The sequence below is a fragment of the Manis pentadactyla genome, chromosome 7 (genome assembly GCF_030020395.1).
Source record: "Manis pentadactyla isolate mManPen7 chromosome 7, mManPen7.hap1, whole genome shotgun sequence".
NCBI classification, from domain to species: Eukaryota; Metazoa; Chordata; class Mammalia; order Pholidota; family Manidae; genus Manis; species Manis pentadactyla.
The window spans coordinates 33,151,140-33,166,519 of record NC_080025.1 but is presented as its reverse complement, the minus strand read 5'-3'; the positions used below and the strand labels follow the sequence as shown (position 1 = coordinate 33,166,519).

Genomic DNA, 15,380 nt, shown 5'->3' with positions numbered 1-15,380 from the left:
CTCACCACCATGTGCATCTGTAGAAGGAAAGGTTTGTAGTAAATCCCCAATTGGTTTTCCCAGTAATAATAATAAGCATTTTTAAAATCTGTAATGCCTGCTGACACTTGCTCAGAGAATTGTCGCAAAGTGCACATGACCTCATTTCCTTCCCTCTCAGAGTATATCATGGTCTCACGCTCACCCTCTCTGTAGGCCCCCTTGACAGTTAGATGTGATTAGAGTGTTAACTAACTGAACTCCTGATGGAGGAGAGAGGTAGAGGCAGTTCACATTATAGAGTGCCTGCTGTGTGCAAGTACTATGCTAGACATTCTCTGTGTATTATCTCAGTCCTTTAAATAAACCCATGAGGTAGGCATTATAATACTCATTTATTTTATTTTTTTGAAAAATGAGAATTTTTTCATTTGCATTTACTTGTATTTGTATAGCTGTGTGTGTGTGTGTGTGTGTGTGTGTGTGTGTGTGTGTGTGTGTTAATCTTTGTATTTTAAATCACGTGTGCTTGTCCATTCCACATTGCTGGATATTTGAGTTGGATATTGAGTCCTCAAATCCTTCAAGAATTTTGGTATAGACTTACTATGTTTTTATGGCATTTACAGTGACCCTCACCTAGTAGGCTTGTATGTTCACTAACTTCAAAAATAGCTAAGATGGATAGTTAATAGACTCTTATAGTTTGAAGTATATTGCCATATTGCTTTCTGAAAAGATGGACCAACGTTATAGGATCACTAGTAATGTATTGATATACCTCTGTCCCCATATTGAATACTGATTTTCAGGTAATTCTTTCACTTGTCAAAAAAGCACTCAGATTTTCTATTCCTTGATGTGAAAAACATGAGCTATTGCTACAGATTTGATTGGGTTCTTACTATGCTTTTGCTGCATTATAGAACCTGGAAGATTTATAAGAATTTCCTGAAATTTGTTGAGTCAAAAAACTTGCTTATTGAACTTTCTGGCTGTTTGGATTCTAAATACTCACTGTCTTGTTTGTCCTTAATTCAGGGCAGAGTGACTTCTACCACTGTTTCGCCGAAGCATTTCTTACTAAAATAACCAGTCATCTCTTAAACGGCCAATCCAGTGGAAGCATCTCTCTATTATATTCTTTTTTTTTTTAATGAAGCAGTTATTTAATTAGTTTCTTCGTAAGACATTTAGAACATCAATTTGTGAGGATAAACTCCATTCATGAGAGCAAACACAGAGTAGAGGTAGCCCTGGAGCTGAGGAACAGCTTTGATTTTTGGCAGAATTTGTGAGTCCACAGCTTTCTGACCAACCTTGCGCTGTTTTGTAAGCCCGTATTTCCCTTTCTTGGTGTCCAAGATCTTGCCTTCCTAGTGCCTGGGCGTACGAGGCTGCTGCTGCTTGAAGTAAGCATCAGCGAGGTGTGTGGGGATTTCACACGAGATTAACTTTGATGGAGGTGGCGAGGACGTTTCTGATGTGCTCTACGTAGAGGCACGCGACTGGGGACCAGAGGCCCCATCCCAAGTAGAAGCCAGTGCTCAGCTGCTTCAGGAAAATGACGCTCTTGCCCCTGTGGGCCTAGTAAGGTGACCAGAGTGGTCCTGGGAGTGGTGCTGGCCCGCAGTTGTCTCACATGCTGACTGAAGGGTTTTTGCCGTGGCTCAACAGCTTCCAAGGTGCACCTTGCGTGGGATAATACGTAGGCATTTTGCGAAGCTTAACACTCGGGTGCCACCATTCTTATCACCACCAACTGGTTTTGTGATAGTAGCAAGAACCTTCTTTTCTTTTCAATCCTGGATTTAGCTGCTGAATACTCCCTCTTGTCTGTGGCCTTTCTGGAGTATGTAGCCAATCGGGAGTACCTGCCAATTCCTCTGACTAGGACAGGGTTTGTGCTACAGTGGGGCTTCCCTTCTTTGGCGTTTTGACCTTGAGGTCACCCTTATTAACCTTGCCGCCAGCATCAGCCTTCCTGGCTTCAGGCTGCTTCTCCTTGATAACCAGCTTCTCAGCTTTTCCGCGCACCATCTTGCAAGATGAAAGAGTACTGTGTTCCTTATTACTGACCATTTCCCCTTTCCTCAAACTGGTTTTTCCCTTTAATAGCACACCTCTCCTGTGCTTCGCCTAGTTGTCTTCAGGGTGAGGTCCCCTTTACCATCCTTTGTTGATCTACCAGGGACCATTTTTTTCCCCCCTTTTTACCTTCTAGTCCGTGTTACTGATACCTTGGCTTCAGTGGACTCCAGGTGGCTCCACATCTGTGTATTGCTCAGCCAGACTGTTTGCTGCAGATACAGGTGTCTGGCTGTTCGACCCACATCTCTAGGCATTTCATTTTTAGCAAACACAAAATGAGGTTCTTCATATTCCTTGCCTGACCTGTTGCTCCAGTAGTCCCTTTCTCAGTAAATGTTTCTCAGTAGCTCAAACCCAAATCCTAAGTGTTATTTTTTTTCCTTGTGTTATTTACCCCTCTTCCCTTCAATTTCAGGCATATTTAGTAATAATTTTAGCAGCCTTCTGGTCTCCATGCCTGCGCCTGGTCCTTTTTGGGAACATCCTCCACCCTCAAACCAATGTAATCTTCCTCAAGTAGTGTCTCGCCATGTGTCTCCCTTCTTGCAATCCTTCAACATCACCCAAGACCTAGGGAATCAAATGGTCTACTGAAAGCTGCACCATAATGACCTTCAGAATTGATGAAGGTCGGCTGCAGGATCAGCCTTATTAAAGCCTGGCCAGGTTGTTCTGGTTCAGCCCCACTGTAGGGTGATTCTAGCTCCTTGGGTGCTTCGCCCCGGACTGCACCCAGCCTCTGCTCTTTTCTTCCGGCTCCCCTCCAGCCGTCCTCCCCTCAGAACTTATCACTCAGCCGTGTCGTTCTTCAGCTCAGCAGACCCACTCATTTCCCTGGGCCTTGGACGTGCTGAATTCTGTCTCGAATCCCCTTTTCACCCTTCACGTGAGTGTTCTGTTCATGGTTCTAGTCTCCCTTGAAGTCAGGCCTGTCGCAGCTCCCTCACACGGTGAGGTGCAGTCCCTGCTGCTTGAGTGATCCTCGTTCCTCCTGCACACCTCTGGGCTGTGCTGAAGCACTTACCTCTTATTTTACTGTAACATTTGCCTCCCCACTAAATTCCTCGTGTGCAAGGATCTTTTAATACTCATGCTGAGCATATTGGCGGACACATAGTTTGAATTAAAAACATACTGAGGTGAATTCAGATAATTTAGATATGACTAAGTACACTAGTTTGACAAAATGTGGCCACTAAAATACTGTGTTGGAAATCATCATAGAAATTTCAAGCGACGCAAAAAATAATCAGAAAAGTGAGTTCCTATTACTCTAACCTGAGGCTTAGTTTTGCTAATTATACTGTCTCTCTAACCAAAACAACAACCTAGGAAAAAAGCACAATAAGTCACAACTTGGAAAATTAACGTACATTTGATTTTTAGGCTGGTGAATCAGAGACTTCTGGAAGTACAGTCACAAGTTGAAGAATTGCAAAAATCTTTACAGGATCAAGGCTCGAAAGCAGAAGATGTAAGTTTTAATATGTACTAACAGTGATCCACCAGTTTCACAATGCTAAAAAAACTTGTAACTCTTATTTGATGGTCTCTAGCAAAAAAACTTATGTTGGTTATAGTAGAAGCAGTGTTTTTCTTTTACCAATATTCCTTATAAAAAAGGACCAGACAAAACTTTATTGTGTTTCTCAGATTCACACTGCTGGGAAGTAGTCATTTGTAGTTTATCAGCTGAGGAATAAACTGAGGTTTTGTGTTTTAAATGTGCTTAGCTCAGTATTCAGAGTATAGAGTTTTCACTCAGGCTAACAACAAAACAATGCTGGTAGTAACCAAGAGTGTTTGAGGAGAAATTTTTGAGTCTAATTGATATTTAGGAAAGTAATGCCATCCCTAGAATCCTGCCATCTCTAGATTTCTGAATCCCACATACATGCAAAAAGCAGTCCACTGACCCTTTTGCATTCCCGTGGCTCATGGCATCTGTCACAGCCCTACCTGCCAGATGGGGTATAGTGAGTGCGCTGAGCAGGTCAGCTCTTGCTCCCCATCTCTTGCAGGGCTCATGGAGCACATAGTAGCCAATCTCCAGTGAAAGTCTAAATAAATCAGATTTTGCAAATTTCTTACATGTGAGCAGTATACAGTATAGCAGCAACTATAAAATACTCAACACTGTATAGAGGAGGAAATGCTAAATTTTAGTCATCAGTCTTTGCTCCAGCCAGGTGGTTTTTTTTCCTGTTGCCAGTGTGACTTGCTATAAACTCTGGCCTTTGAGTGTAAGCCTACTCGGTTGTTCCCATTGGTAGAGACATTTGGCGGGACCAGCGTCAAAACTATAGACACATCCATGCCCATCCAGCTTACAAACATAAGAGGGTGTAAAAGACAAAGGGAATCAAAATACGGATGTTAAACCAGTGTATTACTTAAAACCTGAGAATATGAGACAAGAAGTTCATCCATCAATGACCTAATTTTATGAATTTCTTAAATATACATCTTGTTTATCAAGGCAATATGCTTTTATAAGATGATGGTTTTAGTTTAGCCTATAATTAATATGTTGGTAGCCCTTCCTTAGATTCCCAGTTCCTAAAATTGTCACCAGCACTTAAATCACATTATTCCCTTACTAGAGTGGAACTTGTTTGAAATATCTTGGTTTACTATTTAAAAATGCCTTTCTCCAGACTGCTAAATTACAAAGAGGTGAAGCAAAACCAATAGTGTATTAAAATACGAGTAAGCCTAGCTACTGCTAGGTGGTAACATTTCTGAGGTGAGTGAAATCACTAGGTCCCTTACACAGAAGTAAATGGGAACTTTGCTTTGTTCTCTAAGTCTTTGAGAAGAGTTTTGGTGATTTATTATGGTAGGGGAAGAACATGTAGTACACAGGAAGTAAAGGATGTCAGAGTATCAGTGTCAGTTCAGCCTTGTTGTTAGAGCAAAAACCATTGTCCTGGATTTGCTTACTTATGTTAAAACATACAGAAAGGAATTTATTATGTTAAAAGTAATTTTGCATAGCCTGATTGTCACTGTGGTAATCAAATATGATTAAATAGGCTGTGTGCCATTACTTTAAGAGAACATATTTTAGAAGTGAGATATAAGCCCTAAAAGTACTATTTGCATAAATTAGTCAATTTATTGACTGCCTAGATGATAATGAGATGTCCTGCTCTAAATTTTTGGAAATTCTATCAGAGCTCTTTTCTATAAATAGAAAAGATTCAAATAGAAACATTCCTTGTTCTGATAACACCTCAAAATCATTTGGAGAAATAAATAGTATGGTACAGGACATGTGGCTTTTTGCCCCAGGGTATTTTTGATGCTTTTGTCTTCATTTTTTCACTAACCTAGTGTTGCATCTCAGGAATGTGTAATACATAGAACAATATGCCAAATGGAATCAATCCCCACCGAAGAACAGCATAAATTCTGCCTATTTCTGTTATCAAAAAGCACAGTCCTTTCATATGACCTTAAGTCAGAGTAGGGTGGTTTGCACATTTTTATTATTATTTTTATGTCATTTATTTTTAGCATGGAAGCAGAAAATCATTGTTATATCCAGGCATATGGATAATTTGAGCTAGCCACAGTGTATAAAACTCCAGAGAACGAGACAGGATGAGGAGACCATAGAAGAAAGAAAAATGTACATTTTTGAAAAAAAAATGCATATCTTTTACTTCTGTTCATGAATTACTAAATGGTTCCTTCTGTTGGCTGCTGTGTTTGCTTCATACTAATATGTCTTCTCTGTCTCTTGGCATGGTTTCTGCTCAAGGCTATTGTAAGTATGGCTTCCTATTCACTTCTATATATTGAGCAGTTTTTTGATTTATACATTCTCTTCCATGACACAGTTGACGTATTGAAATTTTAGATTACGGGAATTTTATGCAAAATTAGTATACCAATATTACTTGTCTTATAGGCTTATGCCCTTTGCACTTTAAGATATTTAAAGGATATCACAAACTGAACAAGTCAAACTAAAATGGATGCTGCTCTTATTTTTTTCCTCCTATTCTACCCCACTGTTATAATTAGTTTTTTTTTTTTTTTTTTTTTTTTTTTAAATAATTATTTTTTATTGAAGGGTAGTTGACACACAGTATTACATTACATGAGTTTCAAGTGTACAACACAGTGGTAGAACATTTATATACATAATTCTAGGTTCCAGCTATCACCCTACCAGGCTGTTACAATATCTTGACTATATTCCTTATGCTATACATTACATCCCGGTTACTAATTTATTTTACCATTGGAAATCTGTCCTTTTTTTTTTTTTTTTTTTTTTTTTTTGTGAGGGCATCTCTCATATTTATTGATCAAATGGTTGTTAACGACAATAAAATTCTGTATAGGGGAGTCAATGCTCAATGCACAATCATTATTCCACCCCAAGCCTAATTTTTGTCAGTCTCCAATCTTCTGAGGCATAACAAACAAGTTTTTACATGTAGAACAAATTCTTACATAATGAATAAGTTACATAGTGAACAGTACAAGGGCAGTCATCACAGAAACTTTCGGTTTTGCTCATACATTATGAACTATAAACAGTCAGTTCAAATATGAATACTGATTTGGTTTTTATACTTGATTTATATGTGGATACCACATTTCTCTCTTTATTATTATTATTATTATTATTATTATTTTAAATAAAATGCTGAAGTGGTAGGTAGATGCAAGATAAAGGTAGAAAACTTAGTTTAGTGTTGTAAGAGAGCAAATGTAGATGATTAGGTGTGTGCCTGTAGACTATGTGTTAATCCAAGCTAGACAAGGGCAATAAAACATCCACGGATGCAGAAGATTTCTCTCAGAACAGGGGGTGTGAGGTTCTAAGCCTCACCTCTGTTGATCCCCAATTTCTCACCTGATGGCCCCCCTGCGACTGTGCCTGTCTTAGGTTGTTCCTCCCTTGAGGAATCTTACCCGTCTCTGGCTAACCAGTCATCTTCCGGGGCCATACAGGGAAATGTGAAGTTGGTAAGTGAGAGAGAAGCCTTATTGTTTGAAAAAGTTAGCTTTTTACTTCTTTGCATATTTATGCCCTGTGGCTTCTATGCCCAGCATTTGTCTTGAGGTATAATTAGTTTTTATAATACTTTGAACTTTCCTATCAAGGTCTAGCCTCCTGCTGCCCTGTAATTTGGTAGTAACAGTCTCAGTTGGAGAGGTGTGGCAGCATGGAAGCAGAGAACGTGTGGAGACCTGGGTCTGGCGGACCTTGATATCAGTTGGGGATCTGCCTGTTTTAAGCTCCTGAACATCTCCCGAGCCTCAGCTTCCTCAACCACAGATGGGCTGACATTACAGTGTTAGGAGGCCAACATGAGACGATGCACAGGACGTGACTTAGTGCCTGGTGTGGCTAATTATTTCATTAATTATTTCATTATGTATTAGCTCAGTTAAAATTAATTTTGCTAGATAGAGCCTAATCAAAACATAAGTGCAAAATTAAAGTTATCATATTTAAAAGGTGTTTTCATTTTGCCCTCTGTACTAAAGAAGGAACAAGCAGTAATTGGAAGTTAACAGTTACTGTATTCTCTTCTGTTTCGAGGAAGCAGAGATGAAGACACTGTGGTCCACTGGTCTAGCTGTAGTTAACATACTGAGGAAAGACGTGAATTTGATACCCTCAGATCTGTGTTCAGGTGGACTTAGAAGAAGCAGTTACAGTACTCATTCTCAAATAAGATGGCTGAAAATTGAAGGACTATTTTGGAGCTATTGATTGATTAGACAATTTGTTTTATAAGCCTATAAATTTGGGTTTGACTAAATTAGCTATGTAACCATTTATGTTGAAATGAAATATTTCATTGAATTCATTAATATGTACCCTACAAGTTTAATTATGAAACCTAGTGTCCCACAGAGAGTGCCATTATTTATGTTTATTTTTAGGCCAATGCTGATCTCCTGTTTTCTTAAATACCCAGTTAAAGCTGCATTCTGCAGCATCTCAAGTTCTTTGCATATATCATCCTCACATTCCCATACCATCACATGAATTATTTACAGCCTTTGCATATTCATAAATCTCTGATTAAGTTAGTAAGTATGTATGGAAATTCATCCCAGATTTTTTCATGATGCCAAGAAAATAATATAGTAGATTTAAAGTATCTTAGGAAAGTGTCTTAGGAAAAGTCTATTGTTGTTAGAGCATACTGAATCCAGGAATTTTAGGTCCATATTGTAAGTGCCTTTTTTTCTTCATTTCTCTATAAGTAGAGAATTCAGATACACCATTCCTAGGTGTGTTTTGTGGATTGGCAATCACATATGGGCTGTTTTCTCCCTAATCAAAGAGAAATAAATGTGGGTGTTTGTTTTGAACTCTTTGACCAGAGAGAGAGAGAGAGCTCAGAAGTGATTACTACTATACTCTTGATTTTTAAAATATTATCAGTTTATTAGTTAAAGTGTTAAACTATTTTTTTATTTTCCATTTGCAGTCAGTTCTTCTAAAAAAGAAGCTTGAAGAACATCTGTAAGTATAAAAGCTGCTGAGACTCATTCTTACATCAGCTAGTGAAACGTGCTTTGCTAGCTGGCTGCAGAGTGCCTTAGCAATGCCACAGGTGGCCCTGGATGACAGTGGAAACCACAGGATATAGTAATGGTTTCTAAAGGGTCATCTCCACCCAAGGTCCGCAAATCCAAACAATTTCTACTTTAGAACTGTTTTCTTAAATATGATTCCAGGGTTTTATATTTTCATGATAGTAATTTTTAACCATAGTTAGGAGTTTGAGGCACTCAAGATCAGGAGGCAGAAGCCTTTTGCTGTAAAGGACCAGACAGCAATTACTTTAAGCTTTGCAAGTCATGGTCTGTGTCACAACCAACCACTTAGCTCTATAGTTTGAAAGCAGCCACAGACAATACATAAGATAATTTGACTGTGTTCCAATGAAACTTTATACATAGAAACAAGCAGCACACTAAATTCAACCCACAGGCTACATTTCGCCAGCTTCAGAGTATGACCAGCTGAATATTCATTTTTAAGTAAAATTTTTAAAGTACTACAGAGCTTATCAGTGACAGATTTCCAAACATTTCCTTGAATCGCAAACATATATGAATGTGACTTTAAACTAAAAGATAAAATAAAATTTTTAATATTGTGTTTGTTTTTTCATGAGGAAGGAATCTTCATCCACCTTTACAGCTAGATAAGGTCAACACTGTTGGCCGTGTTCCATGATTTTTCTCACTAGTAACAACTGTAGTCCTGTCACTTATAGTCACTCTCTCCGTGCAGTGACCGTGGGGCGGCCAAGAATGCCTAGCCTGTTGGAGTATGACAGTGTCACACTGTGATGAAACAGGCAGCCTCGGTACCCCCAGATAATGTCCACATGTTCTACTATGATTGGAAAAAACTCCTGTGTTCTGCCAGTTGCCTCATGCTGTCCAATTTTTTTTTAAGTGGGAAAAGTGAGATACTCCCAGCAATTGACACTTGCTGGCAAGTCTAACAACAGGCAGATTTTTAGTGAGCTAGAAAAAGAGAAAATGTTACCTTTCAGCCATTGCAAGGTTACTTAGTCAGAAGTTAGTACTGAATTCTGTCCTTTTTTTCATTTCCCATTCCTTTACTGCAAACAAAGAGAATACCTGTTGTTCCCTAAAACTGCAGTCTAACCATTGTTCTGTGTTCAGTCATTTTTTTATGTGGTAAAAATCTTTATCAAAATGATGAGGCCTATGTTACTTTGCTGTGGCTGCCAAAGAAGTAACCACCAGCTGGGTGGCTAAAAACAACACAAATGTATTCTCTAACAGTTCTTGAGGCTGGAGTCTGAAATAAGGTACGGTCAGAATTGGCTCCTTCTGGAGGTTCTAAGGGAAGTCTGGTCCCTGCTCCTGTCTGTGATGGCGTCAGCAGTCCTTGGCATTCCACTCCAAGCTCTGTCTCCAGCTTCATATGGCATTCTTCTGTCTGCTTGTTTGGGTCTTCACATGGCCTTCTTGTAAGGACCATTGCATTTTGGGCCTGCTGATTCAGTGTAACCTCATAATAACTAATTATGTCTGCAAAGACCATATTTCCAAATGATGTCACATTCATAGGAACTGGGGCTTAGGACTTTACCATATACAAGACTCCCCCCTTCACTAAGTCCCCTCCACATACCCCATTAGTCACTGTCTATGAGCATAGTGAGATGCTGTAAAATTACTACCTGTTTTCTCTGTGTTACACAGCCCTCCCCGTGCCCCACACACATTATACATGCTAATCGTAAGGCCCCCTTTCTTCTTCCCCCCTCTTCTTCCTCCCTTCCCACCCATCCACCCCAGTCCCTTTCCCTTTGGTAACTGTCAGTCCGTTCTTGGGTTCTGTGATTCTGCTGCTGTTTTGTTCCTTCAGTTTTTCCTTTGTTCTTATATTCCACATATGAGTGACATCATTTGGTACTTGTCTTTCTCCGCCTGGCTTATTTCACTGAGCATAATACCCTCTAGCTCCATCCATGTTGTTGCAAATGGTAGGATTTGTTTTCTTCTTATGGCTGAATAATATTCCATTGTGTATATGTACCACGTCTTCTTTATCCATTCATCTACTGATGGACACTCAGGTTGCTTCCATTTCTTGGCTGTTGTAAATAGTGCTGCGATAAACAGGGGTGCATATGTCTTTTTCAAATTGGGCTGCTGCATTCTTAGGGTAAATTCCTAGAAGTGGAATTCCTGGGTCAAATGGTATTTCTATTTTGAGCTTTTTGAGGAACCTCCATACTGCTTTCCACAATGGTTGAACTAATTTACATTCCCACAAGCAGTGTAGGAGGGTTCCCCTTTCTCCACAACCTTGCCAACATGTGTTGTTGTTTGTCTTTTGGATGGTGGCGATCCTTACTGGTGTGAGGTGATATCTCATTGTGGTTTTAATTTTCATTTCTCTGATGACCTAGCAATGTGGATCATCTTTTCATGTGTCTGTTGGCCATATGAATTTCTTCTTTAGCGAACTGTCTTTTCAGCTTCTCTGCCCATTTTTTAATTGGATTGTTCGCTTTTTGTTTGTTGAGGTGCATGAGCTCTTTATATATTTTGGATGTCAACCCTTTATCGGATCTGTCATTTATGAATATATTCTCCCATGCCTTTTTGTTCTATTGATGGTGTCCTTTGCTGTACAGAAGGTTTTCAGCTTGATATAGTCCCACTTGTTCATTTTTGCTTTTGTTTCCCTTGCCCGGGGAGATATGTTCATGAAGAAGTCGCTCATGTTTATGTTCAAGACATTTTTGCTTATGTTTTTTTCTAAGAGTTTTATGGTTTCATGACTTACATTCAGGTCTTCAATCCATTTGGAATTTACTTTTGTGTATGGGGTTAGACAATGATCCAGTTTCATTCTCTTACATGTAGCTGTCCAGTTTTGCCAACACCAGCTGTTGAAGAGGCTGTCATTTCCCCATTGTATGTCCATGGCTCCTTTATCATATATTAATTGACCATATATGTTCAGGTTAATGTCTGGAGACTCTATTCTGTTCCACTGGTCTGTGGCTCTGTTCTTGTGCCAGTACCAAATTGTTTTGATTACTGTGGTTTTGTAGTAGAGCTTGAAGTTGGGGAGTGAGATCCCTCCCACTTTATTCTTTCTTCTCAGGTTTGCTTTGGCTATTCGGGGTCTTTGGTGGTTCCATATGTATTTTAGAACTATTTGTTCCAGTTCGTTGAAGAATGCTGTTGGTAATTTGATAGGGATTGTATTGAATCTGTATATTGCTTTGGGTAGGATGGCCATTTTGACGAGATTAATTATTCCTAGTCAAGAGCATGGGATAAGTTTCCATTTGCTAGTGTTGTCTTTAATTTCTGTTAAGAATGTCTTGTAGTTTTCAGGGTATAGGTCTTTCACTTCCTTGGTTAGGTTTATTCCTAGGTATTTTATTCTTTTTGATGCAATTGTAAATGGAATTGTTTTCATGGTTTCTCTTTTCTATTAGTTCATTGTTAGTGTATAGGAAAGCCTCAGATATCTTGTGTTAATTTTGTATCCTGCAACTTTGCTGTATTCCGATATCAGTTCTAGTAGTTTTGGAGTGGAGTCTTTAGGGTTTTATGTACAATATAATGTCATCTGCAAACAGTGACAGTTTAAGTTCTTCTTTACCAATCTAGATGCCTTGTATTTCTTTGTTTTGTCTGATTGCCGTGGCTAGGACCTCCAGTACTATGTTGAATAACAGTGGGGAGAGTGGGCATCCCTGTCTTGTTCCCGATCTTAGAGGAAATGCTTTCAGCTTCTCGCTGTTCAGTATGATGTTGGCTGTGGGTTTTTCTTATATGGCCTTTATTATGTTGAGGTACTTGCCCTCTATACCCATTTTGTTGAGAGTTTTTATCATGAATGGATGTTGAATTTTGTCAAATGCTTTTTCAGCGTCAGTGGAGATGATCGTGTAGTTTTTGTCCTTCTTTTTGTTGATGTGGTGGATGATGTTGATGGATTTTCAAATGTTTTACCATCCTTGCATCCCTGGGATGAATCCCACTTGATCAGGGTGTATGATCCTCTTGATGTATTTTTAAATTCGGTTTGTTAATATTTTGTTGTTTAGTTTTGCATCTACGTTCATCAGGGATATTGGTCTGTAATATTCTTTTTTTGTGGTTTCTTTGCCTGATTTTGGTATTAGGGTGATGTTGGCTTCATAGAATGAGTCTGGAAGTATTCCCTCTTCTTCTATTTTTGGAAAACTTTAAGGAGAATTGGTATTATGTCTTCTCTGTATGTCTGATAAAACTGCGTTAAATCCATCTGGCCTGGCAGTTTTGCTCTTGGGTAGTTTTTTTATTACTTCTTCAATTTCTCTGCTGGTAATTGGTCTGTTAGATTTTCTGTTTCTTCTTTGGTCAGTCTTGAAAGGTTGTATTTTTCTAGGAAGTCCATTTCTTCTAGGTTTTCCAGCTTGTTAGCATACAGTTTTTTTGTAGTATTCTCTAATAATTCTTTGTATTTCTATGGGGTACATCATGATTTTTCCTTTCTCATTTGATTCTGTTGTGTGTAGATTCTCTTTCTTTTTATAAGTCTGGCTAGGGGCTTATCTATTATGTCCCTCCTTCTGCTGACTTTAGGCCTCATTTGTTCTTCTTTTTCCAATTTTGATAATTGTGTCTTTAGACTATTCATTTGGAATTGTTCTTCTTCTTTAAATATGCCTGGATTGCTATATACTTTCCTCTTAACACTGCTTTTGCTGCATCCCACAGAAGTTGGGGCTTTGTGTTGTTGTTGTCATTTGTTTCCATATATTGCTTGATCTCTATTTTGATTTGGTCGTTGATCCATTGATTATTTAGGAGCATGTTGTTAAGCCTCCATGTGTTTGTGAGCCTTTTTGCTTTCTTTGTACAATTTAGTTCTAGTTTTATACCTTTGTGGTCTGAGAAGGTGGTTGGTAGAATTTCAATCTGTTGGAATTTACTGAGGCTCTTTTTGTGGCCTAGTATGTGGTCTATTCTGGAGAATGTTCCATGTGCACTTGAGAAGAATGTGTATCCTGTTGCTTTTGGATGTAGAGTTCTCTAGATGTCTATTAGGTCCATCTGTTCTAGTGTGTTGTTCAGTGCCTCTGTGTCCTTACTTATTTTCTGTCTGGTAGATCTGTCCTTTGGAGTGAGTGGTGTGTTGAAGTCTCCTAAAATAAATGCATTGCATTGTATTTCCTCCTTTAATTCTGTTAGTATTTGTTTCACATATGTTGGTGCTCCTGTATTGAGTACATATATATTTATAACGGTTATATCCTCTTTTTGGACTGAGCTCTTTATCATTATATAGCGTCCTTCTTTATCTTTTGTGAATTTCTTTGTTTTGAAGTCTATTTTGTCTGATACTAGTACTGCAACACCTGCTTTTTTCTCCTTGTTGTTTACATGAAACATCTTTTTCCTTCCCTTGACTTTTAGTCTGTGCATGTCTTTTGAGTTTGAGGTGAGTCTCTTGTAAGCAGCATAGAGATGGGTCTTGCTTTTTTATCCATTCTATTACTCTGTGTCTTTTGATTGGTGCATTCAGTCCATTTACATTTAGGGTGATTATTGAAAGATATGTACTTATTGCCATTGCAGGCTTTAGATTCGTGGTTACCAAAGGTTCATGGTTAGCTTCTTTACTGTCTCACTGTCTAACTTAACTCGCTTATTGAGCTATTATAAACACAGTCTGATGATTCTTTATTTCTTCTCCTTCTTATTCCTCCTCCTCCATTCTTTGTATATTAGGTGTTTTATTTTTTGCTCTTTTGTGTTTCCTTTTACTGCTTTTGTGGTAGTTAATTTTACTTTTTGCCTTTAGTTAGTGTTTGATTGTTCCTCTTTCTTTGCTGTGATTTTATTTTCTCTGGTGACATCTATTTAGCCTTAGGAGTGCTTCCATCTAGTGCAATCCTTCTAAAATACTCTGTAGAGGTGGTTTGTGGGAGGCAAATTCCCTTAACCTTTGCTTATCTGGGAATTGTTTAATCCCTCCTTTGTGTTTAAATGATAATCATGCTGAATACAGTATCCTTGGTTCAAAGCCCTTCTGTTTCATTGCATTAAATATATCATGTCATTCTCTTCTGGACTGTAAGGTTTCTGTTGAGAAGTCTGATGATAACCTGATGGGTTTTCCTTTGTAGGTGATGTTTTTCCTCTCTCTAGCTGCCTTTAATACTCTGTTCTTGTCTTTGATCTTTGCCATTTTGATTATTATGTGTCTTGGTGTTCTCCTCCTTGGGTCCCTTGTGCTGGGAGTTGTGTGTGCTTCCATGGTCTGAGAGACTATTTCTTCCCCCAGTTTGGGGAAGTTCTCAGCAATTATTTCTTCAAAGACACTTTCTATCCCTTTTTTTCTCTCTCCTTCTTCTGGTACCCCTATAATGTGGATATTGTTCCATTTGGATTGGTCACCCAGTTCTCTTAATATTCTTTCATTCCTGGAGATCCTTTTATCTCTCTCTGCATCAGCTTTTCTGCGTTCCTGTTCTCTGATTTCTATTCCATTAATGGCCTCTTGCATCTTGTCCATTCTGCTTTTAAGTCCTTCCAGAGATTGTTTTATTTTTGTATTCTCTCTCTTTAGAGCTCTTGCAAATTTCTCTGCAAGTCCATCAGCATGGTTATGACCTTTATTTTGAATTCTTTTTCAGGAAGATTGGTTTAATCCGTCTCCCCAGATTCCTTCTCAGGGGAGGATGTCTGGGTTAGTTTGGTCTCAGTCAAATTCTTCTGCCTTTTCATGGCGATAGAGGTAGTCATAGGCAGTTGGCGCGTGTGTCGGCTGG

The 15,380-nt window shown here is 38.7% G+C and overlaps 1 protein-coding gene and 1 pseudogene across 2 annotated transcripts in view; one reads left to right on the top strand and one right to left on the bottom strand.

Moving 5' to 3' along the window:
• The window catches only part of HOOK3 (hook microtubule tethering protein 3), a 127,601-nt gene that overhangs the window by 97,764 nt on the left and 14,457 nt on the right, over positions 1-15,380 (top strand). For both annotated transcript variants that reach the window (XM_057505230.1, XM_036880742.2), the window contains exons 16-17: positions 3,457-3,544; positions 8,538-8,572. In XM_057505230.1, the coding sequence (XP_057361213.1) occupies positions 3,457-3,544; positions 8,538-8,572 (123 nt within the window). The remainder of the gene's footprint in view (positions 1-3,456; positions 3,545-8,537; positions 8,573-15,380) is intronic.
• LOC130684447 (60S ribosomal protein L6-like) lies at positions 732-3,434 on the bottom strand (annotated as a pseudogene).